This window comes from Nestor notabilis, unplaced genomic scaffold (assembly GCF_000696875.1).
Source record: "Nestor notabilis isolate BGI_N333 unplaced genomic scaffold, ASM69687v1 scaffold24639, whole genome shotgun sequence".
Taxonomy (NCBI): Eukaryota; Metazoa; Chordata; class Aves; order Psittaciformes; family Psittacidae; genus Nestor; species Nestor notabilis.
The window spans coordinates 14,820-41,484 of NW_009943592.1; the positions used below are offsets into that span (position 1 = coordinate 14,820).

Here is a 26,665-nt window from a genome sequence, read left to right on the forward strand (position 1 = left end):
CTCTCTCCCTGTTTGACTTGAGAGTGCTTACGTAATATCATGCATACTCCATTTAAGTAGGTTAGAACTTATTTTGACTAGTTTCGTACTGTTTTGTAAGTCATCTGATCCCTGCTATCCTAACCACAACAGCAAATCATGCAAACAAATCAACTTCTCTTCATGAGAGAAAGCACATCTTCCCTGTGTAGATAGCTTTGCTTTTTTCTGACTTCTGCTTTCTGTGCTGTGACCAGGGCAAGCCAAAGAGAGAAAGAATTAGTATTAAAAGCCATTGGGCATTTTCAGAAACAGGGAACGTTTTTAGGTTCGAGTCAATTATGTTTCTGGTTTTAGCACACGGTCTTGGGTCTGCTGCCACAAGTCTTCCTGAGGTGGACGTCCCACCAGGTGGGGTGTGAAGCAGACATTCCTCTGCCAACCTTGACTAAAAGGTTAGTTCAGGTTATTGTATTAAGTGCTACTTAGGCAGTTGCTGCTGTAACTCATTCTTCATGTTAAATTCTGCTGGCTTGCATTCAGCAAAGGTATTTCCAGTGATGTGCTGCCAACTTTCTTCAAGGGCTTCCTCAAAAGTCTTTCTTCCTTAGCTGGTGATACATGGAAAAAACTCCTGTAAATATCTCCTTTTAGTGCACAGATTTACATCTGCAAAGTGCATACTGTCTGTTGTAAAGCTGCCAGTCCCTCCACCTCCTTTCCTCTACCAAACCGGGCCTTCTTGACCCCGTGCTCCCTGCCTCTTGCTAGAAGCAGCTTCAGCCAACTTCATCTCCTTGCCTGCTGGGACTTGTAACCATATCAGCTGCCCTGGCAACTGTTACCAAGTTTCTGGAGGCTACTTAGATGCAGAAAGCCTCCTTTATTGCCTGGTCAGTAAAATAAGAGATGTGCTCTGGGTCTTTGAGAGACATCTGGTCTTACTTCCCATCTACTGTCTCCATACCACTTGAAGCAGGGAGAATGTGCCAGTCAGCTTCTGAAGGGAGAGCAGCATCCATCTTTTTGGACCCTAGGAGGAGGTGGTGGGAATGAGGGCATACAGGTCTCTTTGGGCGAAAGTTCCCACTCAGTCCTGCAACACCTTACTCCTTCATCTGGATGTGACTGTGGGAACCATGGAAGCAGTGCAGGTCCCTAGCGTCAGAAGGGTGCTGGTAGTCTCAGGGTGGGCAGCACGTGGAGCGTGTCTGGGTAGAATTCCAACAGCCAGCACTGCTCTCTGAGCCTCCTCTGATGTGGCAATTTGAATTTTATAAGCCACACAGAGGTTTGGGGGGTGGCATCATTTCCTCTCCCCCTGTTTATACTGGTGTGAGAAATTTCCTTTTCTTTCCAATGCAGTAATACAGCAGCTCAGGTTTCCTTCCACGGGGTGGGAGGAGCAAGGAGTGGAGCGCGGACCAGCTCATGCCCACATTAGCCAGACTTTTCCTGTCTGGAGAAGTGACTCATCGGTGGCATGACCCTGCTGCTCCCTGATGCCTGTTGTGCTCGGGGGGAATTTGACTGCGGATCCTCTACTTCCCTGGAGATTTGCTTTTAATCCTTCCTTTACCCCAGCCCTCTTCCGCGTTTGCTGGCGGGTCTGGGCTGAAGCGGGCTGCTCCGGTCGCCTTCCCTAGCGCCTGCGGGCTGCCTCGACAGGGCGGCGGGGAGCTGCCATTGCGGAGCTGGAGCTGCTCCCTCCGCCTGGGGCTCATTACGCGCCGCTTCCTCTCCAGCTGCCAGCGGCCTGGAACGGAGAGCGGGGAAATGGCATGAGAGGCGCCTGTGAAATCTGCAGCGCGGGCTTTGGCGCTGTCTGCCATGGAAGGACTAGCTGGCTGAGCCTCCCTCCCTACGGGACGCGCTGCCTGCCTTAGGAATTCCCCTGATGCACCTTGGGAAGTTTAAACTGCTGCCAGTCAGCGCTGGCTGGGTACGGGATGAGAGCTATGGGTTTTGAGAAACCCCTTGTAAACCTTTCAATTATGCATAAGAAAAAGTGATTCTTTCCCACTCCTCAGCTATGTGGTTTGCCTGAACTTACTTCCCTGGGATACATCAGAGTTTGATCTTTAAGAAATGCTGTCTAAAAAGCCTACGTGTAAAAACGTAACTGCTGCAGCGATAGGATCATAAACTGCCTTTGATCCCGTGAATTGTTGAACCACAACTCTGTCTGTTGCTCAATGACTGCAGGAAATGGACACGGGCTTATGCAAATTGCTAGGAGAGGGAATGTTCTGTAGAGCTGGAAGGGGGGAGGGAGGATGGCTCTTGCTGCAACTCTCAGTTTCTGGATTGCTGCTGAATAGCTTGGCAGTCCCGATGCTCTCCTCTGTCACCCTGCTGCCAGTTCCCACGGCTTCTACCCCTCGGTGCTCACCGCCCAGTTGTGCAAGCCTGGAGCGGTGAGGTTTTGCAGAGCTCTTTCCCGTGTGTGCCGGTGGCATTTACAATCAGAGTCTGCGAACTTGGTCCTTTGGCTGCGTTTTTCTCCAGCCAGCCACAGTGACTGCAATGTTCATGTTTCACTTCTAAATCCCCGTAACTTTTGCCGCTGGAGGATACTTGCATGGGAGTGGGTGAATCTGATGGTAAAAGGCAGAACAATTTCTTTGGGAACCTTGAAGGAAATTAAGGCTGCACCGGGGCCCAACCAAGGGAGGACACAGCAACAGCACAGTGGGGGCACAGCCCGCAGTTGGGGAGCTATCAGGCAGGACTTCAATTTTGTGTAAAATGTGATTTTTCCTCTTTCCCAGACTTGTAAAAGAATACTCAAACCCTTATAAAGTGGCGGGTTGGGTGCAGTGTCGGAGTATCCATCACCACATTTAGAACAACTGTGCTTTACATCCTAACCCTGGCTTAGGGTAGCAGATCCTGCTAAAACATAAGAGATCCTTTGATCCCTTCACCCCTTCTCTAGTCTTTCTTTTTTTTTTTCTTTTTTTTTTTTTTTTTTTTTTTTTTTTTCTGGTATGCGAGCCAAGTGACATGACACTGGACTTTGGTACTTCACCTGATTTATTTCAATTTGCATGTTGAAGAAAGCTGTCACAAGGGCAGGATGAGCCCTCCATTGCTCAGCTGCCCTGGCAGGACTCCCCTGGCAGCCATACTGTGGTGCCATGCCATGCCAGTGGAGATTGTTGTGTGTCCAGGGCACAGTCTGGCATTTTTTGTAAGCCACTTGTGCCATGCAGGTACAGGGCTGCACACACCTGAATGTGGTGCAGTGCTGCCTCAGCTGAGCATGAGTTTGTTTTGCTGTTTCTGTTTGGTTTTTTCACCTCGGTGATAATTCTTACCCAATGCGTGATCTCTGCTCTATGTACTTTACTACTCCTTGCGATAATCAAAATCCGGCCCTGAACTTTTTCACTACAAAGGAAACAAGAACTTTGCCCTGTCGGCTGTTCACAGGCCATCTAGTGATGCCACAGCCTTTTCTCACATGCAAAACCCTCCAAAGTCTGTGGAAATCAAGGCTACACTGATGCCAGAACGTTTTCTGGTTTTTCATCAGTATGGGTGGAGAGCAGGTGCTTTGACATGATACGTGATTTCTGGTATCAGAAATCTCTTAAAAAAGAGAAGGCACCCAACTGGTCAGTGGAATCAAGCCTATAAACTCCAGGATTGCCAATAACGTGCTGTATACAGCTCAAAGTGCAACCTGTGATGGGCAAGTGCTGAAACATTAACCAGACCTTGGGACACTGTCTGTAGTTGCCGCTCGGTGCCCATGCCATCGCTCCTGGGAGCAGAGAATGAGGGCTGCACTATTATTACTCTGTGCAGAGTAAGGATGCAGCAGTGTTTGCACAGCATGGACAGAAGTGCTGGTGGTGACCCTGAGGCTTTGTGTGTACGGCAGTGGGGCAGCAATCAAAAGGTACGAGTTTCCCCATGTGGGGAAAAAGGAGAGGCTGAGAGCTTGAATCTCAGTTTCTGGCTCTTGTTGAGGTGCTCTGGCAAGCGATGCAGTGGTGGTGGTAGTGTGAGGCCACCCTTCCACGTGCATTCCCATGTTTGCAGGTATAACCTGCCTGGGGGTGAAATCCCTGTCTCTAAGCTTCCCTCTGACCTCAGCTGGGGTAAGGATGTGGGAAGAACTAATACCATCCCTGGCAGTGTTCAAGACCAAGTTGGACGGGGCTTTGAGCAACCTGGTCTAGTGGAAGGTGTCCCTGCCCATGGCAGGGGGCTGGAACTAGATAATCTTTAAGGTCCCTTCCAACCCAAACCATTCTGTGTTTCTATGAAATGGCAGGCTGCAGTGGCAAGGAAAAATGGGAATAATAGAGATGCTTCTGGGCCTACATCTCAGATGATTTGGACCTGAGTGGTGTTTTGGTGGTGTTTTTTTTTTCTAACACTGATGAGCTGTCCTGGAGATCAGGTGAGGAGACATGAGGAACCAGAAAGCATTTCCAAGCACACGGGTGTTGTAATCACATTACTGCTCCCTGAGCTCAACTGACACAGGAGACTGGTAAACATCTCCCAGTGCCCACACAGGTGACAGTACATAAATCCCCAGAGCAGCCTGAGAAATAACAAGTGTTTTGCAACTTTGCCTTTCAACTCTGAAGAGTTACGATGGATGGTGGCAGCATGCAGCTGTACTGTGAAGGGCAGTGCAGCTTCTGACTTACTTGCAGAGGTTATATCCTGACATGAAGAAAAGGTAGAGCCAAGCTGTACACCAGTGCTGATGCAGGCAGCTGCAGAAACTCATTTTCTTTCCAAACACCAGCACCCTCAGCAAGGCACTTGCAGCAGCCTTGCACACTTGGTGTCAGGCCAGAAGCCATTCTTACAGCATCTGCTCATACTATATACACGTGTAATGTTAACTTACCTGATTCCCACTGTGGGTTTCTCCACTACCGCATATCCCTGTCTTATCAGTGTGTGGCTTTGGGAGCAGCCTCTTCCATTAAGGCTTAAGTAAGTTTACCTGACAGCGTGTCCTGGTTCAGGAGCAGCAAAACTATGCCTTGCCCTGCTGATGCCAAATTATTACCTGTCAAGGTTTTGGGAACCGTGAGATTTTATTTTATTGTAGTATATTACAGCTGCAGAAAAAAGTGTTGGATTTTGGGTTTATATCAAAAGACTAATTCTTGGTCAGGATGATAAAGTCTTTAGATCTAGGACTTTGCTTTCACAGCTCTCTTTGTAGAGTAATTGCTCTCCTAATAGTGGCAAGAGAAAGGACATGCTCATTTATGATGCTCTAAATCACACAATTCATTTCCAAAGACAAATAGCAAAATCGTAGCAGAGAGCTCTGGTGCAGGCTCCCTCTTGAATTGTAAACACTGCAAGACAAACCATCAATATTTGCACAATGTTCAGCCCAGCCCAGCACAGATTCGTTGGAGCTTTAGAGTCATGCTAATAGGACTATTAAATCACGCTGAAACCCTTCTTACAATATTTACAATTTAACCATAACTGTGCATGTGTGTGCCCAGTACAGTGGATTGTGACTGTGCAGCACCGGAACCAGAAAACCCATGATGAGGCCAAGTGTGGCAATACGGCCTCCCACTCTTCTCACTGCTTATCACACATGCTGCAGTGGCTGGGACCCTTTCTGGTGCTGCCACTATTAATCAGAAGCCACTTCTCAGGAGGAACAATGTGCAAGTAAGTGTGTTACTGTGTGAGCTGTCACCAGATGTGCCAAGGACTGTGGATTGAAAAGGTGTGTGTGTGGTGGGGAGGGAGAAGCATTAAGAATGCTATTGCCATGTTCCCCTCTGGGCTTACACAAAGGTGACACAGAGAAGAATTAAACTTTTGGAGTTTCATGTTTCCTTGACCTTTTGGGAGAGGAAGAAAAAAACGGATCCAGCTTCAGCTCCCAGTTATAATGCTGAAAGTCCAGAGCAAATATAATACACCAGCTCCTGAGGTGTGAGAGCAGAGTTTCACGTTGTCTATTGGAAAATCAGAGAGTGAGCGAGCTAAAGTGTAAAGATAATTGAACAAAAAACAGATGAGTTGAAAGCTAAACCTCTGTCCCAGGTGAGTGTAGTTATTGGTGTTTCAGCATAATTACTGGTGTTTAAGGAGATTCATTCACCCTCCTCTGGTGGGATTTCTGACTTGGCAATCAGTGCAAGGTAAAGCAGAAAACACTTGGCTCCTACAGCACAATGTCTTCTTACCGTGTGAGTGAGGGATGTGCCACAAGGAAAGGTTCCCAGACAGTGGCATCTCAGCAGACAAACCCTGGCAGTGGTGGCTACAGCTAACACATGTGGCGGGGATGCTGTGACAGTGCCCGCATCGCACTCACTTGACACTTGGGAAGGCCTTGTGCCGTTGGTGTTAAGCTCACACGTGCTACTTGACATGAAAACATTTCCAGTTAAAAATCATTTCGGAATACTGCTATATTTGCTTATGCAACTGTCGACAAACAGAATCTGCTTGGATTACACTTCAGTGACAAACTCTGCATGCTTCAACAGGTTTTCTTTGTTTTGGCTTGGTTTCCTGATTTTATTTCCCACCTTCTATGAAGAAATCTTTCAACTTAGAGAGGACAGCTATGGAGGGTGGTCTGCTTCCTACCTGAGATCTCAGCATTGCCTGGGAGAAGCTGATCAACATGAATCATCGCAATGAATGCAGTACTACACACAAATAGCTTTTTTCCCCTTTTGTATACAAGCACAGGGCTATTAAGCAAAGGACGAGAAACGTGTGGAGTACATCGCGGTTTGCTAACATATGGCTGGGTTCCCAGGTCCATGTGCATTCTTGCAGACAGGCTACAGTTGCCATGATGCTATTGCCAGGAAAGATGTAAACAAAACGAAACCTCTTGTTGCCAGTTAGGTTTGTAATACAAGAGAGTACTTCATAGAGTCTTTCAGAATGATACATGCTATCTATTTATCAAAGATGTTGTTACATGTAGTCATACATCTTCATTGATGTAAGTCACCGTTTTTTGAATGTTTTAAAATCACAGCACTATTGATATGTGGTGACTTGGGGCAGTGATCAAGGTCATAGGACCTCTTTCACAGGATCATGGGTTAAAATTCAGGTGTTTTAGGCACAGATCATCTGGGTTCACTCACAGATTGACAAATGGGCACCTTTCCATTGAAGTTGCTAAAGCTTTGCGTTTACGCCTCTACTGAACATCACAGATGGGGTGAAGTCTCCTTTCTGTCCCAACACTGCAAATTCAACTGTGTAACCTCACTAAAAATCTGACACTGGTGTTTACGCTGGATTAAAACAGTTGCTAGTGAGATGAAAACAACACTCACTCTTTCAAACTCATGAAAGCTTACTTCATGGAAGTAACAGCCATGAACTGACCTGCATTACTATTGGGTTACGTTATTTATGTCAAGCCCATGCCAGTTCCCCTGAAGTTGGCATCATTTCAGTAGCCTGTGACAGCCCTGCCCCGTGGAAGCCCCAGTGTTGCCCAGGGACTTGCATGTCCCGTGCCCTCATATGAGCACCCAGGGACTCCTTGAGAGCATGATTCTGCCCTGCTACATCTGGGGCTTGCAAATAGCAGGGTAGAAATTGTGATTGTGGTGGCACTGATACACTGGGAAGGGATGTTAGATATTTAATGAAACATCACTCCAAGATGGGAAGGAATTTTCCCCTTCAGCTGTTGCTACAGATTGTGACAGCAAATGCTTTGGTCACGGATGAACTTGGTGGTATCCAGGCTCTTCTGCCAAGTCCCTCTCCTTCCTCCTGCTTTTCTCCTTCCCTAGGGCTGCTTGTGGCACTCCCTGTTTCAGCTCTCAGTACCATGGCCCGTGCTCTCAGTGCTCATTTTGGCCTGGTACCACAGCACGGCAAAATGCCATTGCAGTTGTGGTACATCATCTGTGAAATGCCTGACCGATACCAACTTTTTTCCCTTTTGTTGTCAATTATTGAGTGGAGAGATGAGGAATGATACACACTTAAGCACATCAGTTATCTCCATTTCCCCGCTTTAGACCTGGCCTAGCCATGATTTGCCAGAACTATCTAGAAATAGAAGTTGTTTCAGTAGTTCTTTTTTTCAGGCGGCAAGAGTTTTCTTCCCAAGACTGACAAAACAACTGGTGCACAGTCAGTTATTATTACAACCACTTATTAAAAAAAAGAAAAGAAAAAAGAATGTGCTGTAAGATGACAAATAACAGCCCAACTCATGCAATGCATTAACATCTCAGTGCTACATACTTTGTGGAGCGTGCACAGCAAAAGCAGGGGCAATCACAGTTCTGGTTCAAGGACTGCAGCAATCCAGTCTTGAACACACGCTCACAAAGTGATTCCAGATTGCAATTCTGAGCACTGACAGCCAATACAATAGCAAAAACTACGCCATACTAGTTTAAGGGCATGACTTGGATAATTCCCTGCTTAAAAGCCAGGGAAATAGGTTAGTTACATCAGAAGGGGTTACCTTTTGCCATTCCACGTCTTGCATCCCTGGTCCTAGTTACCATCTCCAAACCAAGATGTTTGCCTCAGCATATGTTTGTTTACCAAGTGACTTATCTTACCTTGGTGAGACATTTGATACCCATAAAACATCCATCATGCTCTGTTCTACTGCTTTTCTTTAACTCCAGGCAAGGCCTGTCCCTTTCCCCAAACTTTTTGACAGCTTTGAAATGTGGCAGAGTGTCGTTTTCAGTGCAGTTCCGGGGCCAGGCAGTGGTTGCCTTCTCTGGGGGCTCTGCAATGCTCCAGTATTTCTCCTCTTTGAATGGAGCTGGCAAAATCCATAATTGCTTCCATTCCACTTGGCTAAAAATGAGGAAAAGCCCGGCACCCTGCCACAGAGATTGTTCAGTGCAGAGTTGCTGTGATGAAGGCCTCTGCACCAGGAGTCACCCATAATAGGTGGTGGCAATGTCACAGCTCAGTTTGTTTTTAATATATCTCTTTATTTTCTTCTTTCATGTGTTGTTTTTTCTCCCCGTGGGTGGAGCACAACCAGGGAGGTGATGACTTACTTACCTGCCACAGCTCGGTAGATCGCAATCTGGAACTGGCAGAGTGTTAACACAATGCCCCAGCAGAGCTTTTCTGTCTCTAATTTCTATGATTATGTTATTACCGGATCAGTGAAGAGAACCACGAAAAACACAATTACCAGGAAGCCCTGTTCCTTTCCTCATCCCTTTGTCTCGCTGCAGATTGGGTGTGTGACTCACAGAGCTGTATTTGCCTGCACTACCGAAAAGGGTGCTACCTGCCAATGGGACCCAAGCGTGGGAAAGCCTGACCACTGGCTGGAAGGGCCAGTCACATCGTGTTTTGCGGCTGACATCCAAATGCATCCTGATGAGTCGAGTGATAGCAGCTACTTTCTTCTGCCACAACAGTAGCTGAGCAGCAGCACAGCAGAGAGACTGTAAAAACCTCACCACCGTATGCAAAAGCACAGGAAAGGAAGATGGTTGTGAATGAGCTTACCATGGCAGGACGGCAAGTGTTCTTAGGTCACGGGCATGGCATCAATCTAAAGGGAAAGGGGATGAGTATGTTTCAAGTGTGGGTGCTAGTCACAGGTTTGCTCAGTGCAAGCCCTCCTGTGCATCACTGGCTGGCGGGGCTGACCCAACCCCATTGGGTGATGCATAGTGGGAAAGGAGAATTTCACGTGCTGGCTGCACTCCGAATCATGTATAAACCTAAGACTACAATGACAAATGCCAACAGCAGCAGAGCAGCCAATATTTATATTATTTATTGCTATGAAAAATGTCAACTCAAAGTCAACACCAACTCTCAACAGATCTGATACACAAGCATGCTCCAAAATGAAGGCTAAAATGTATTATTTGACTACTGCGTGCTGCAAAAATAAATATCTAGCAGGAGAGAACGGACTTTGGCAAACAAACTGACAACAAGCTATGCTTGTGGGGAAGGCTCATGATTTGATCTGGGAGGGAACATTGAGAATAAATAGGGATAAAGTTTACCTTAAGCATGCATGGAAGACAGGACTGCGAGCCATGGTTTGGATTTCTTCATTCTTCTGCTGAAGAACAGCTTGAAACATATCTGCTATTACTTGCCCTCTGATCTATTCTCATTACAAAAAGATACCAGCCACCTCAGAAAGGTTTTTAAATAATAAAACACACTTTTTTTTTTTTTTTCATCCCTGGTGCATCAGTTTATCAGTGACCAATGCGAACATAAATTCCAGCAGATGAAGAGAAATACCATCATCTTGGTGGTAAATAAACCTTTAAGCAGAAGTTTCTCTGCCTATAAATCCCTGGCACATATCTTTCTGATCTTCCTGTGCTGAGGGTCTAAGAATGGGCAGACAGTATGTGGTGCAGCACTGGCATGCTATGGATATAACTATTAGGCTCTACAGACTGAATCAGAACTTGTTTAAATGCTCATACAGCCACAAGCAACATCATCCGGGACATATTTCTATGGGATTTAGCAACTGCCTTTATTTCACATACTGTGAAAAACCCTGTCTGGAAGCAGGATTCCGGTGAATGAAGCTATCTCTGCCAGGGATCATTTTGCACCCCCATGTTTCAGCCATCACTGGAGGTAAGCATGAGATGAAGACGACCAGTGAGGGGAAGAAGAAACAGGCTGGGGTTTCTTGCTGCTTCTTTTGAAATCACCAACGTAACTCCTGACATCTTCAGCGGGGTTTGGCCGGGCTCCGCGCAGAAGCGCCTTTGAAGATTTTGCTAAGGTTCAAGGCCTTGATCCTGACAACATTTACACCTGTGAGTAACTCCGTACAGATGAGCACTTCCAGGGCGCACAGTGGGACGCTTCGTATGAGACTTTGCAGGATCGGTCTTAGGCAATGAGTGCTTAAGAGAAACATTCTGCTTGTCGTGCTTTTATCCTTGACCACATCAAATGAAACGCCTTGGCAGTTCTGGGAGAGCGAATATGCATTGAAAACCCACAGCTCTTACAAGCAGTGCATTAATTATTTTATTAATTTGCTCTTTTTACATTATGGGAAACATTCACCTATTTACATTTTCCTGTCCACACACAAACCAGGTAGATAATCCTATGGAAACCCAAATTGTTAAGCCATAAAAACACTCTCCTCTGTCTAAAGGCTTTCAAATTTGTGTCTTTTGTTTCAAATCAAAAACATTTTTAAAATCACATTTGGGAATGCAGGTAGGCCAGTGATTTACATTACAGTTACTTAAAATATGCATTTGACCATTTTCCTTAAAAAAACCCAAACAAACAAAAAACCCAATAAATTCACAAAGATACAGTTTAAATTAAAGTGATAGTGCACATAAAAGCATTAAGGGAACACCAATAAATAAACTGAAATATATTACAAATAAATTATTTCTATTTACCTTTTCAAATATTAAAAATCTTTAATCCATTTCTTCATCTTTCTTTACAAAAAGATTATGAGAATTTTATGGAAACATCTGCAAAAAATATAATAAATACTTTTTTTTTTCTTTTTAAACTTTTGAAGCAGGAGACAAAACCAACTTTTTCTAAAATTTCCCCCAAGAAAAAAAAAAAACCAAAACAATAGTTTAGTCCCAAAGTGAAACAGAATATAGGCATTTTTAATATACACTGGGCAGGTTAGACTAAAAACAAACAGTTATAAATTATACTAAAACAGACGGTAGAGCAAATATACTAGCATTAGTGTCAGTAAATGAGTCAAGTGGTTAACTAGTGGCATTCTAGGGACAGAATTATTCTATTTTATACGTTCTGGTCTTGGCTGTACTTTTAATATTTTGCTAAAAAACTAAGCAAACATTATAATAACCTCTCCAGTGCCAAATGAACTAACAGGCATTCCACTAAGAATAAATTCATTTAAATTAGATATGAAAAATATTCTATGACATACAAATACAGTAATTTGTAATGTACAGGACTAGATAGTCTTCGCTTTTCTGCATTTTTAGGGGGGAACTTGCTGGATATGAATTTCTGTAGCCACTTGTCAACCAAAGTCTTAACTCATCTTTCATAAAACGTTCACAAAACTAAGTTAAGTCTGCGACACAGTTGTGAATGTGGACTCTCACCTGGATACTGCTTTGATTATTTCAGTACAAATGAGTTCCAAATAGTTAATACTTCCTATGACTATATATGCTCAAAAGTGGCAGTTGGCACTATTACATACTGCAAACACGGTGATGTTTCATTGCTGCTAAAAGTTAAACGCAGTGTTTCAAAACTAGCAAATACACTGCTATTCAAACACCTAGAGGGTCAAACCATTTGAAGCTCCTGTAACACAAAGCACTCTAGGGTTACACTGGATTTCTGGTTACTCTAGTTAAAAGTCATTTATATATTAAATTATTAGCCCTTATCTTGTAAACCACAGCAGTAAATATTTGTGCCCTGTTTATAAAGACATAGCTCAGATATCAATGGCTTTGAGAGGTAGCAAATTCTCTAGTGGTTTTAGTATGCTCTCATGAAAATACTTGGTGCCAGAACCTATTACCTCTCTTATTTTCTTGAATAAAATTAAATTAGCACCTGGCTATGATGTTGTAGGAAAAGAAGCTGTCTGGCATGATCTTGATGAATAGTTTTAGCAAGACCTTAAGTTTTTGATGACAATTTTGAATGCTTTTTAAGTGCAAGCTGCAGAATTACACCACCCGTGTGGTGGGATTTTTCACGGGTCAGACCATCTGTACAAGTTTAACAGTTATGGGCACAGACAGACAGTGCTGGCACCCTGTGCCCCTCCATGGGGGCTTGTCCCTCTGCCTGTTCCCATTAAGAATGGAAAGCAGCCTGCCTTCCTCTCCCAGGTAGCCCTGCCCCGGCAGCCTGGGCAAAAAGCTCACAGGGAGCAGTGGAGGGGTACAAAAAGCATCAGGATGGGGCTGCACACAACACCAGGGGCCACGTAGCACTCCTGTGCCCTGGACCAGCCCCATCATCCGAACTAGCTCACAGTAATTCTGTTTTCAGCAGCACATGCCAGCTAGGCACACGTGTGCACACACACACTCAAACTCGCACTCGCATGCACGCACACAACTTGCTTTCAGCAACATGCCTGACACAGCTTTCCTAATATTGGCACAAGAGATCCTGGTAGTGGTGTGGTCGGCATCGCCCCTCATCAGAAGAGCTGGAGGACAAGCTCCTGCCTCAGCCAGGGGTGGCTGGGGGGAACCGTCAGCAGAGGCCGACCTCCCAGGCTCCTCTCCAGCCCTATTGTCTGCCAGTTCCCCCCACTATTAATGAGCTACTTGGGATGCATGTTTTTCATGATTGCAAAACAATGGCAGAAGCCATTGGTAGGAAGGCTTGTTGTGAAAAAAATTAAGTTCATATTGATCCCATAACTTGTGAAAAATACGTTATTGTTCTTGTTCAAATGAGTATTTTATACTGCTAAGAGGAGGCTGAGTGAGAAATTTTCTCCTAGATATGGACTGTTTGGTGATAAGCAGTCTGAACTGTAGCATACAACTGGCTGTGGATAGAGCTAAGCAAGCCTGGCCTGGAAAAGCATCAGCGGCTCCATGTACAGCAATTCGCCTACAGGTGTCCATGTGTGGCTGCGTGGACGTGTGAGATCGGATGGTCCCACCGAGATTAAGACATCAACAAAACCAAACTTTTTTTTCTTTTTTCTTTTTTTTTTTTTTTAACCAATATAATCCATACAATACAATACAAGAGGAATTGACAATACAGTACAATTTTAAAAATTCTTAATACTTGGACAAGAAAATCCTTCGTTTATATTATCTCTTCAACTGTCATTGCTTCTTATCTCCTTCCTTTTCACTCTTTTATTGCCTTTCAAAATAGATTATTTCCCTGGAAGATCGAATTTACAATCTTCTGCTGATTGAAATGTTTAAGTAGTGATTGATGAAATAAAAATGAGGCAGTTTGTGCAGCTGTGAGTGTGCAGGTATCTTTCCACAGGAACTTTTCTATCCCTTGCCATCTCACCTGCGGGATAGACTTCCACTTTTTCACCTTGCAGAGCTGTGTTTTATTTTCTCCCCCACCCCCTACTCCCACCCCAACCCCCTCCCCTTCTCTGACTCCTTAAATTCAGGTGTCAGGTGAGAAGGTGTGATTCGGAGGTTTAAAGTGCGCCATCTGCTTTAAAAAAAACAGTAATAAAAAGACGGGAACCCGAGTCATAGCTCCTTTCATCTTTTGTGAGGAAGACGGCAGAGTCCGAAAGGATCACCCTGCATGACTGAAATTTCCAAAGTCCCCTACAGTTTGATATTGCTGTACACTGGGTAACAGACTAGCTTTAGGTCAGCTAAAGATCATGAGTAAGTTAAACGGAGCATCTACTGTACAGGTGGTGGGTGTGTGGAAGTCTGAGCGCTGCGTTTATTTGTTTCAAACAGAAACTGGAAAATAAAGAAGGATCATACTCGTTTACATGAGGCAAAGTGGCAGCATCAGTACATGTGACAAAGCATCATGATGGCATGGGCGAACCTTCAGAAAGCAAGGGTGATTAGAGGACATCTCTCGGAGGACCAACAACTACGCCACGGCAGTGGAGTTCACTGGGAGCATCGGGGCGGCTGCGTATAGAGAGAGGGGAGGGGAAAAGGAGGGGGGAGAGAGCGAGAGAGAGGAGGAGGACGTACAAATACTTTGTGGTGACCTTGAGCAGGAGCCTAGAGGGGCAGATTATACATGAGGCTTGTCTTGCCAGAGAGAGTCCTCCCAGTTGGATCCCTTCATAGCCTGGTCTGGGCTTCGGGGATGTATATCTCAATGCTTTCGGCGCTCTCGGTAGCTGAGTTCTGGCGGACCGATGCAGCGCGCTTGGCAGCCATCAGCCGTTTCCGGGCCTCTTGACGCTGCGAGCTTTCCAGAGAGCGTTCTCGTATGAGTGGCACCTGACCTTTCGATGGCTTCTTTGGCACTGGAGGAGGGACCCTTCTCTCCTGATCAAAGCAGAAGGTTAATGGCATTATACAGCTTCTCAGGGAAAGGTGGGAAAAACTAGGATACGTCAGTAGTCAGAACACACATTTTACCTAAGGTTTGTTAGCTCTTATCTGCCTTTCTGTCTTCAGTGAACTGGCTTTTGTGCTCAAGGTTTCATAAACACAGGGCAAGGGCAAAGGGCTACTTCTCCTCGGGGACGGTGCGTTAAACGCCCGACGCTGCCAGGGCCGAGGGCCCCACCGCTAACCGCTTAGTGCGGCTCCCCGGGGCAGGGGGGATCCAGGCGTCTCCTCCTGGTGCCAGGGGCTAGAAAGGAGAGCATCAGACGCAGCCTCCCGCCACCAGCACAGTCACGAGTGGCTGGGGAGCGAGTGCCACTCTCAGCAGAGGAGCTCTGGAGAGCCCCGACTCCTGAGCCACCCTCTTCTATAGGTGCATAACATGCCAGGCATTCTTGCAACACGGAGATACCGTGGCTTTGGCATTCCCAAATGCAGATGGGAACTAGCTGCCTGCAGCTGGTGCATCGGAGTAAGTGTTGTTAAAAACCACCATACATTTATGTATATATTTTGTAGTGGCTTTGTGACTGCTCAAAAATCCCACACTTTGGGGCTCGCTGTGCAAGCTCATAAACTCTAGCCTGCTGCTAAATAGGCATGACAAGCTACAATCAGCTAGAAATAGAGAAAAAAACTGGTAGGAAAAGCTTAAGAACCATTAAGAGAACATGCATTAATCATCATGGTGGCAGCTAGCTCCAGATATGTGGTCAACAAGGAGGACTTTTATGTGTATCCTGGTGCATGTACACACACACACAAAAACCCAACAAAAAACCCCCCTCAGAGAGGGATCTCTCCCGAAAAAGAAAAGTGTATTCAGGTCTGAATTTCAGGCGGCCACAAAGACTTTGTCAAGTTAATTAGATTGTCTTTTAAGTTACATCCCCTTCCAACTGTGAACATGGTCTCTGAGCGAAGGGATTTTATCGCACTACAAAGGTCCCATTCTGCCCTTTCGTTTTCTCTCATGGTGCTCACAGCTTCCATGGCTCGAAATATAAAGGTGCTTAGTTACACTTATTCATACTTCACTTTTTCTCTCCATCCAAGGGTTAATCTATGCTGCTTAAAAAGGGACCAGTGGCAAAGGGCAAAGGCAACTGCAAATATCAATTCCACAGAAAGTTTTTTTCTTCTTTTTTTTTTCTTTAATCTTTTTTAAGATAGGAGATAATCTGTTTCATCTAAAATCATAGACAAACGCTGTTGAAACAGGAACACAGTGCAATCCTTTAAAATCTTTACCTTCCTACTGTAGGTCCCTTTCTTCAGCACTACTTAACTTCCTTTAACCCATTATAGTCTTCTTTTTGTTGGAAACTCTTTGAAATGTTTTTTTCAGAAGCAAAGAAAAGGCACCTTTTTTTTTTTTTTTTTTAAGGAAAGCTCTAATTTCTTACTGTAATTGCAAACACTCAGCCTACCCACTTTACTGTAAAAGCTAATAAAAGACCAGATACCAGCATTTCTGTGCATGCATGTTTGATGGTTTTAACTTCCTTTTTTTGTTAGAAACTGAAAAAAAAAAAAAGAAGATAAGAAAATGACTTGCCTTCAGTACCTTGGGCTAGGAAAACACATTCCCATTCATTCCCCTACAAAACACACTAGGTGTGCACAAATGGTGTGAACATGGCACTCCTAAGTCAGGAATAAGTATTTAGTCTTGATTGGAGGAGGAGGGAGAGTGCTACCAGCACTACCTTTGCAAGCTTCCCACTGCAAGATTAATGGGGTTTGATATTATTACAGTTATTTGTCCAAACGAAAACACCACTTTGGTCATCAGCACCCAGCTGGTCGTCAGCTGGGGCAGCCCCGACTCCTGTCTGAGCCACTGTACCTGTACATCCTGTTCCCCCTCCTTCTGGGGACCCTACCTGTAGGCAGTATTCATTGTTATCAGACCAGCAACGGTGGAAATTCACCCATCAAATTACATACCTATAGGAGTGCGACATTAGACTGTTGATTCCTCTAGGAATAGGTCTCACTTTTAAGGATTTTTCTGAAACATTTGTGTATTTTGGCTCACCCAAGTGCTGTTTGTCTCGATGCAGATAGTGAGAGGAAAAATAAGGCAATGGTGCCAAATGAAAATGGAAAGTGAAATGTGGCTCACACTTGGAGATGTGGTAGTTTTCACGGTGACAGAAGACGAATACATTTAAAAAAAAAAAGAAGACCAAAGCTCCAGATGATTTTTGTGCTACTTTGGGTAAACAACACTACTGGAAAAGTGAACCTGTTTATGAAATCACCCATAAAAACAAAAACCAAAAACCAAAATAAATTAAAAAACCAAACAAATGGACAAAAATGTAGTTCTTTTATGTGACATTTTGGAAGGCATATTTTTGATATTGCTTTGTTTGTAATCTGGTTACCAAAGTCAGCGATGGTTACAGTGCTTTCCTGGTTTTTTCAGTAACACAACCTAGAACTCTTGCTATATGCAATAATATGAACCGTAAATGTGATTTATTTAATTTTAAGAATCAATATATAAGGCAGTTCCTTCCAACGATTGATCGTCTAATATGATTAATTGTAAAGCTTAACAAAGTACCACATTCCCATTATCCGATTCACAAAGACAGATTTGGTTTAAAAATATGCCTGAAACATATTACAGATAATATCCCAGATGATTATTATGTAAACATTGTTAATACAATGAAATTAATTTGATATGAGCTTCATTTCACACTTTTAACGTCAACGCTGTAACACAGAGGCCTATTTAATCTGTCCAGTATTTGTGCAGGGTTTTAAATGAAGCATACAAAATCTACAGTGTTCTACCTTCTTGTCATGAGGATCCATCTGTTTCCAATTATTGGCCTTTAACTGATGAAGTTCATCAAATTTCATACTAATATTTTCTATGGACAACTGCAGCATATCCCAAAACCCTGCTAAATCCTGGGAGGTCGGCCGTGGATGTGCATTAGGATTCTGTGCAATAGAAGAAAGAAAAACACATTGGCTTTAGTATGCCTTAATGTAAAGCATTCGTGCAAATGGTTAGGAATCTCGCTAGCAAAGCAGTTTCAGCAGATCCAAGAGATCAGTGAGACACAGGGAGAGAAGCAAAGTGGAGCACTACTTACTGGCAGGGTTTTTTCAAGGAGTCTGGCTGGGTGTTGAGCTGCTGTGCCCCAAGTCCCCACTCACTGAAGGCAGCGGTTACTCCCCGTGCACCACGGGGAAAGGGCACATGGCAGGTCCCCTATGGCAGGACCTGCTTAGGGATGTTCCTGGGCACAACTGGTTATACCCTACCACACTGAAATGAATCACCAGCCTCATCTTCACTTTCATGAGGAAGGGTTCCCTACTGTGTTCACACTTTTAAAAAGACTGATACCTGTGCATATGTACCTTTGCTGAGTGTGCAGATAGTGATATATCAATGCGTGAATGCCTTTTCCACACTGAGAACCTAAGGTTTAACCAAGAATAACCTCGGCAGGGTGAAAAGCTCACAAGAGAACATGCAGAAGCACGGTAATCCCACTTTTACAGGCAGATTTTGGGGAAGAGTGAGACTGGGGCACAGATAGTGAGCACTGCTTTGCATGTGCAAATTCAGACCAGTTCATCACCCCAAGAGTATTGCTCAGAAGAGCACACTGGGGCTGTTGGCATCTCCAGCAAAGAGGCTAGCAACCCAAGAGGTCCTGTGCTGTCTTCTGTCCCTTCAGTGCAAACCAGCTGTCAGTGTGCTTTTCACAGCAGCACTGGCAAATTATTTTCATAGGATGATTATACCACCACAGGAGAAATCATTGAAAACAATAAAGTATATATTTTTGTATTCATAATGAGACCAGAGATTACGCTTGGATTCCTAGTTTTTCAGTGCTTGACACTAGAAGTTGCCCAGTTGTAGGCCTTTATTTACAAAGATGTGCAACCAGAATGCTTTTTGTATTTTTATATTAAGAATTGGAAGGCTTATTCAGGCAGAGCCAATATTTGTTGCATTTGTCCACTGAGGCAGATTGTAGTTTGGGGCTTGATTTCCATGGGTGCATTAACTGAAGTGGAAGACAGTCACCCCCTCTGGTGAGTATCACAAGGTTTGCCTTCCCTTCCTTATTTTATCCTGACAGGGCTTTTGGGGCTTCTAGGAATTTATGTCAAAGATGCATATTACATGTATTATATCTACTCTGCAAGGATGGATTGTTAATGAAAAAGTTTGAAAATGTTTGTAAGTCCTGGCATTTTTGAGAATAGTGCTTTAGATACAAGGTGTGAAATGTATTTTTATTTATCAACAGGAATATCATTCTTTGCCCTTTTGACCCTCTGGAAAATGATTTATCTCTTTTGTGGAATATGAAGCACCAACTTTCACTGGTTGACTTCCTTGTATTTCTGTCTTGTTTAGTACAGATTACATGGGAAAGCCCCACTCATGAGACTTCTGGCCCACCCTGAAAGACTTTAAGTTCTTTTACCCAAACATCTCTGTGCCCATGCAAACTGAACTCAGAGGGCAAGGGACAGATCCTTGCTCCTCTGAAGTTAGTAGCAGAGCCTCAGCGATATTTCACCCAAAGCTTTTTGCCTGTTGTTATATTAAGGCTCTAAAGCTATCGTGAAACTCATGCTGACACTGTGAAGTTTATCTTAGAGATACTCCCAAATTCATATTAAGGCCTTTAGTAGAAGAACTACCGTATTAGTCAGAAAATCTGTCTAGTCTAGGTATGATTATTCATAGGGTTAGTAAAAGGCATACAACAGTGTCTAGCAGAAAAGTTACATACCAGGTTTTCTTCACAAAGTTCTCTGAACTGGTAAAATTTCTGGGCCATGAGTAGCTGGGCACTGCCCACTGCAGTTCGAATTTTCCCTAGAACTGAGAAGAGAAGAAATATAAGTCATGATGCTTTCTGTGCAGCGAGCAACTGAAAGCCTATAAAAAGAGAGGAGAAAGCTGCACAGTAGTCATCTCTGGCTTTCAAAAAGCATGTTATCTCTTATTCATGGATTAGAAAGAAGCTGATAAATCTAAGGTCAAATCTGCAGTAGGCAAAAATACTAATCTGCAGCTGCATCTTACTCATTCCTCCCATGAGACCAGCTATAACCAGCAAAGAGCACTTCCATGGCAGTATAAATGTGGCTAACTAAAAGCATTTGCAACCTGTATAGAAAGCTCACCAGAAATGACACCTATCGTCATCACTGTGACCCAGGCTTTGAATACAAACCCAGCTCCCTGCACAAGGACACGCAGCTTTCAATCCCTGTGATGCCTTCTATACTGCATTTACCAGCATTTCTGCCACCTTGCTTAGCAACCCAGCGCCTCATTTTCAGGTTATCTTGTGTTGCTCAATCAGAGCCCCAGAAAGGGAATGGTGATTTTAATGCACGCCAATGAATCTCAATTGGACCCTCCGAGTATTTTTCAGTGAGCACAATCTTGAGGTGGCTTCTGCCTTTGAATGCAGATACCGAGGCATACTTCAGGGAGCAATCACATCCTGGCCTCTCGTCCTTGCTGGTGACCTGGAAGGAGATGTCAAAGAGCCCTAGCCCAGCTCCAGCGCTGTTTGGGGACTCCTTTGTACAGACAGCTGGGTACTTACGGTCTCTTTGGACTGACTGCGTGATGTGAAGGACTGCAGTGAACCAGAAGACAGCCCATAGTGAATGCCTCTGAATAAAACAGGAGCTCATACTGTTTCGGTTGCATTCAACCTCACTGAATTGGTGGGGTTTTACTGCTGCAAGGGATAGTTGGGAATACACTACTAAAACCAGAGGCAAAACTGGCGCATTCAGAAACCTGCTTTTTCCTAGGGCTTTGCTGAGTTCTGGTGCAGGGGGTGTTTGTGTGTACATGTGTGTGTATACGTGAAAAAAGAAGGAAGCAAGCAGAAACAGAGCAGAAAGACATGGCCTCGACTGGTAGTAGGACAGTGAATCTGACAAAGAGAGTGTGATTTTGGGGACTGCTGGTTGAAAGAAAATTGATGCTGTGAGCAAGAAAGCCACTACTAGTTTGTTTGAGACTTACAGTGCTCAGGAAAAAGAACCCAACAACTATGCTATATGCACTGTCTTTAAATAAACAGGTCGGCACTGTGGGTGTATCTGGCTCAATCATTAATTTTCCCTCTTGGCTGAAACAACTTATTATCCCCCAACTCTTTCATTAAATATTGACTTAAAAACTAATTCAGATTAATTAAAAAAATTTAACACTTCATTAATGAAAAACATGAATGGTAGCCACTGTGTCACAATTTTTACTATCATTTCTATTCATAGATATTTGCATTGTTCCAGCCCTCAAATAAATACAGCAACTTTTCCATGACAAATTTACAGTCTGGATACACGAGGCAGGTGAGGGAGAAACTGTAAAAACAAAATGATGAACTGGCCTGCTCGAGGTGAGTGAATTGTTGTCAGAGTGTAGAGGAGATATTAGACCTGAGCTGCCATCCTCTGTACCATCCCTTGGGCACAGTCGCGTTTTGTATAAAACTTAACACAACAGTAGCAGAGCTCCACTGGGAAAATACTGCTATGTATTTTGACTTACCACATTGAAAATTCAATAAACAGATAAATAAAGAAATAAATACAACTTTGCTATAGTACCTTCTGGCAACTTTTTTAGGGCCTCAGGGTCCTGTGACAGGCTACAGTGCATATCCGTGTCTTGTGACCAGAATGCCACCATGCATTCTCCCAGGGATTCACTTGCGTAGCACATGGTAACAAATACTCATGATGAAATCTGTGTTCTGCTCCTTCAAGGCATACAGCTTTTCCTTCAGCAGCCTTAAAGCTCACTTCTTAAGGCTGCAGAAGGAAAAGTGGGATGCAGAGTTCATTTATACTTCAGACATAGAAAGGGGAAATGGGAGAGGGAGTCTTTTCACATTTTCTTTCCAGAAACTATAGGAGAGAGCTCTGTGAACACACACAGAGCCCAGACTTTCATTTTGTTCCCAGAACTCAGCTCAGCACTGCCAGGAAACAGCCGTGAGCTGGAAGATTCACTAAGCAGAATACTTTCAGCATATTGCGCAGGGAGTTTTGCACACAACTCTCATTATTGTTAGCAAGGCTTGCGTGTCTAATTCTATGCGCACAGTGCTGAAAATGGACCCCTTGGTGTGTCTAGTCATTTATGCAACCCAATATGCAAACCACTCAACTGAAAGGACTTTTCAATAGTGGGAGGAGCTACTCCGGGAGCTTTCATGTGGTTCCCATTGTTATGAAAACTCTTCCCACTGAGTGTATTTCGGAACAGCTGCCTCATCTGGAGCTTGGCCACTCTGATGCTTCCCAAGACTCGAGGAGGAGAGAAAAAAACGGTCTCTCAACTTCTTGGGACAAAAAACCAAGATGAGGGGAGCTCTTCCTGGAAACCTGGACCACCTGAGTTGGAAAACACGTCCCAGGCATGAAGATATGTAAACACACCTTGTTGGTGATGGATGGGAATGTGCCCCTTTCTTTGAGGGAAGAAGAGCTTAATATTCAGAGATCTCAACAGAGGGAAAAGGAAGTCCTTGTCCTTGGCTGCCTAGCGACTGGCTATTTGCCTAAAAACCATCATCCCATCTGACTGTGGGATGCATGCTGATGCTGTTCTCTATTGTTGCCACTTCTGCTGTAGCTGCGGCTGTATCTAGTCAAGTGTCACTGATTCCTTACCCCTCAAAAGCAAGCGGTCTGTTAATGTGGAACCCGTCAACAACCAACTCTGTCATGGAAGTTAGGAGGAAAAAAAAAAAAAAGACAAAGCATGCAAAAGACTGAAAGGAATCTCTCCAGAAGGCACAAAGCCTTATCAATAGCCTAAGTTTTGTTTCCAAATGCACATTGCTTTGGTGTTTCAAGCCAGAGTGCCTGTTTTGCTTACTCAGTCAGAACTTCGGATGCTGAAGAGAAAGGCCAAGGTGTAGTAAAAAAACCAAAAAGTAAAAATAGACTGGTACTTTCTTAGGAGGAAAGCCTGCAATGTTTGAAGCCAAATACCAAGAAAATAAATGGAATTGCAGAGATAATAGTCAAAACACATCAGACAAGAATCAGAAGAGAAACATATAAACATTCAAACTGATGTGCTCAGCTAATAGGATGCAAACAAAATGTATAAAACCAAGCAACAACAAAAAATACTGACCCATCAAGATACAATCGTAACGGATTTAAACACCTATATAATGTTATTCATGTCTGCTTTCTATTCCATACAGGGTTATACAGCACACTCAGCACTGTTGGATCTGAATGCCTTCCAGTAATGCATTAAGCAACATTATTAACATCCATCATATGCTTTGCTGTCACCCCTTCCCCAGGGGGAGAACTGTGTGTACTGGAGTGTTTTGTTTTTATAGTTTGAATTTTTCCTTACCCCCCTCCTTGCTTTGATCTCTCTTCCTTGCAAATCCAGTTCTCTCCTGTGATGACTTTTAAGAAATAGACATGTCTATTTTGGAAGAACTGCTTCGGTATAGATAGTTTGATATAATTCAGCTACTGTGGAGTGCCTCCTCAGTTTTACTGTTCTTGACCAGGGGACACAGAATGTTACTCCAGGGTAGACACATGCCAGTGAATTTTTTTGTGTGTCCATCCCCCCACCCCATTCTTCTTCTAAAATGCTCTTAAACATAGACTTAGACTATGCGCTGTTCAAGCAGTAAGTTCTTGCTTCTTGTGGTTCTAAGAGCTGCATGGGACCTACTTTGGGATTGTAAATCTCTGTGTATCTCTCCCCTCTATGTCTTAATAGGAAAAGAAATTAACAAAAAAGGATTTGCAAACACAGGCAAAAAAATGGTGATACTGTCATCTGCTCTATCTTGGAAAAAGACCGTGTGTATGATGAGGATATTAAAATTTAAGCAAACAAGAACAAAAAACACCTGTGATGGAAAAGTCATCACATAGAAGCCAGGGAAGTTTTGAGAAGAGGCAGCATTATTTGGCCCTAAACACCAATCTTTGCATTTCAACGTTGACAGGGTCCAGGGTCTAACAAGTGACAAAGGAGGTACTTTAGGACTGTGACTATCAAATACCCTTAATGTACAAACAGCTGTTTGGAAGCAGGGCCCAAGGTAGGGAACAGAAAACCAGCGACTTGCTCATTGTCCCAGGAGCAAGTGGTAGGAACAATAGCCGAAATTACAGGGACACAGCCTGACATTTGAGTTGCAGATGTTGGCTGGGCACAATGCATATGAAACAATCCTGCCATAGAGCTGTCACAATCCATTTCCAAGCCAGGATGGACCAGCATTTTAGCCTATTCATGTTGACAGACCTACATTTAAATAACGCCAAACATGACAAAAGCCAGGAAATTCAAAATTAAAACTACTGCTCAGGTCTTAAGCTGAGCTACTAAGGAAAAAAACAGCCAAATGGAGCAAACTATGAAGGAGCAGTCCCTGCTTTGAGTCATATATATACTTATAGGAGTGATCTCATTGAAATTAATAGGGCTGTCTGCATGAGTAAATGCTGTTCACTGGGAGTAAAGCAGTTTCCATGTGTTCTCTGACTTACTTGGCTTTTATTACCACACTTCATGTTTTTCCCTAACTAGATTATTTCCTTGCTTGTGGGTTTCTCTTTTTCCCCTTGCTAGCTTTTGGACACTGTCAGGGCTTCCAGCCAGGAGCTGACTTTCGTTGGAGAAACCCTTGTATACGGAGAAGTCTCTTCTGGGGAGAAAAGAAAACCAGAAGAAGAAAAGGACGAGTCAGGCATACGGCCAGAGGAACGTAGCCAGGGGGATTCCAGGACTCTGGCCACACATCAGGCTGGTGACTGTCCCTTTGCAAGGCTGCATCAGCCCACTGCAGGATGAGGCTGCCTTGCTCCTCCAAGCGGCAGGGACCAGGACAGCTTGGGGAAGCCCTGCAGAGGACTGGCAAAAGGTTTTCCCTGCTTGTGGCTGAGAGTGAACTCATGGGTCCCCTTTTCTTCTGCCATGCACAACTATCACAAAAAATACATCTTTTCCTTAACTTACTTCTTTTTTGTCTAGCCTTCACTCTTTAAGCTTTCCTTTGAAACAATCAAAACACACTGAGCCAGCAGGAAGTGTGCAAGTATTATATTGCATAATCTTCCATACCTGGCTGAATTTGCAGACTCTGGTCCTGAGCAGCTAGGTTATTGCACATTTGAGGTCAACCTTTGTTCGCAGACTAGCCCAAAGGAGTGTAATATACACACGAGACAGTTATAAAGACAGGTTTTGTCAGAGCTGTGGTTTTCTGTTTTAGTCTTTACTTGATTGGCCTGACTTGTCTTGCCACTAAACCCACATTACACCTGGCTTGTGGTGAATTAGGCCCACTGTTTGCTTCTGATGCTTACCTTTGCATCGAAGCCACATTACAACCCCAGTGAAAGAGAAACATTTCTGAAGCAGAAGGAAAATCAAATCCTCTGGTTCTTCCAGAAGGGTTAATGCTCCATGTGAAATAAAAGCAACAGCAAAAAATCCAGCAAAAGCCAGGCTGAGGCCATAGGTGTATGTTCCCATGTCTACTGCCACTGGCAAAGAAAGTGATTACAGGCTGCTCACTAACAGCTCTGCGCTGGGAGCCAGGCCTGTTGCTGCTAATTCTGTGTATAAATGGTTACTCCAGAGGCCTGAGCCAAAAGTCACCAACACCAATTGTGAGGCTCTGGCTATGCGAAATTTTGCAGGTAAACAACTGATTTGACTTGAGGCCTGATCCAAACTGTCAATCAGTTCTCACCGGAGATTTAGCCTCATATAGCTAAGAATATTTTTTTATGAATGCCCTAGAGTTTGTAGCCAATGTCCCGGTAATAGCAAAATACATGGAAACCATATCAAGTATCCTAGCTTAAAGCGTGAGTGGTGCTCATCTGCCTGTTACACATGCCATGGCTTTATCAGAAAATGATTTCAGATAAAACCAGAATATACTATACAATACATAATTCATGGCGGAAGGGGAGCCACATTTCTCTCTATATTGGCATTTCATCGTGCAGCCACTGAACCACAGCTTGTTTTTATACACAGCAGCAGACTCCATTTCCCAGCTAGAAACATTCAATCCCATCTGGTAGATTCATTCCCAGCTAGATAATACCCAACGTATCTCTGTAACATACAAGCTACTGTCAAACAGCAGCGAGCTGTCTCCCTGAGACAGCTGTTACGCACAAGGGCCGCATTGTCTGGAGGAAGCACGGATCGTTTTTCGCGGAGCGCCGGGGGGACAAGCCCTCTGTCAGCTGCCATGGCATCGAGAAAACCTCGCTCATCACGCGTCCTCATTATTTTGTTATCTGGCCAAACACACGCTGGGGATGTCAGGTTGAAAACAAAGGATGCGTTCCCTGCTCTGGTTGTATTTCATTAGAAAAACCAAAGTGAACACACCTCTTCTGTGCCTTTCCTCCTTCTCTTCAAAGTTTATAGACATATTAAAACAGACATATTTTGGGGCAGGGTTTGTAACAGCCAGGCTTTTGTTTCTGGCACTGCTGAGCGGGCAGAGCAGCTCTGGCCATATGCTTTTCCTTGGCACCAGGTAGCGCGGGGCATGCTGAGCCGCAGCAGAAAGCCCCGCACAGCCTCTGTGGGAGGGCGCTGCCCCCTG

At 44.1% G+C, this 26,665-nt stretch overlaps 1 protein-coding gene across 1 annotated transcript in view; it reads right to left on the bottom strand.

Moving 5' to 3' along the window:
* Window positions 1–13,656: 13,656 nt before the first annotated feature.
* Window positions 13,657–26,665, bottom strand: part of DLGAP1 (discs, large (Drosophila) homolog-associated protein 1) — a gene marked incomplete at its 5' end in the record, with an annotated part of 27,960 nt that continues 14,951 nt past the window's right edge. Inside the window, 3 exons of the mRNA XM_010022016.1 lie at window positions 13,657–14,948; window positions 17,823–17,975; window positions 19,799–19,890. Of these exons, the coding sequence (XP_010020318.1) occupies window positions 14,739–14,948; window positions 17,823–17,975; window positions 19,799–19,890 (455 nt within the window). The remainder of the gene's footprint in view (window positions 14,949–17,822; window positions 17,976–19,798; window positions 19,891–26,665) is intronic.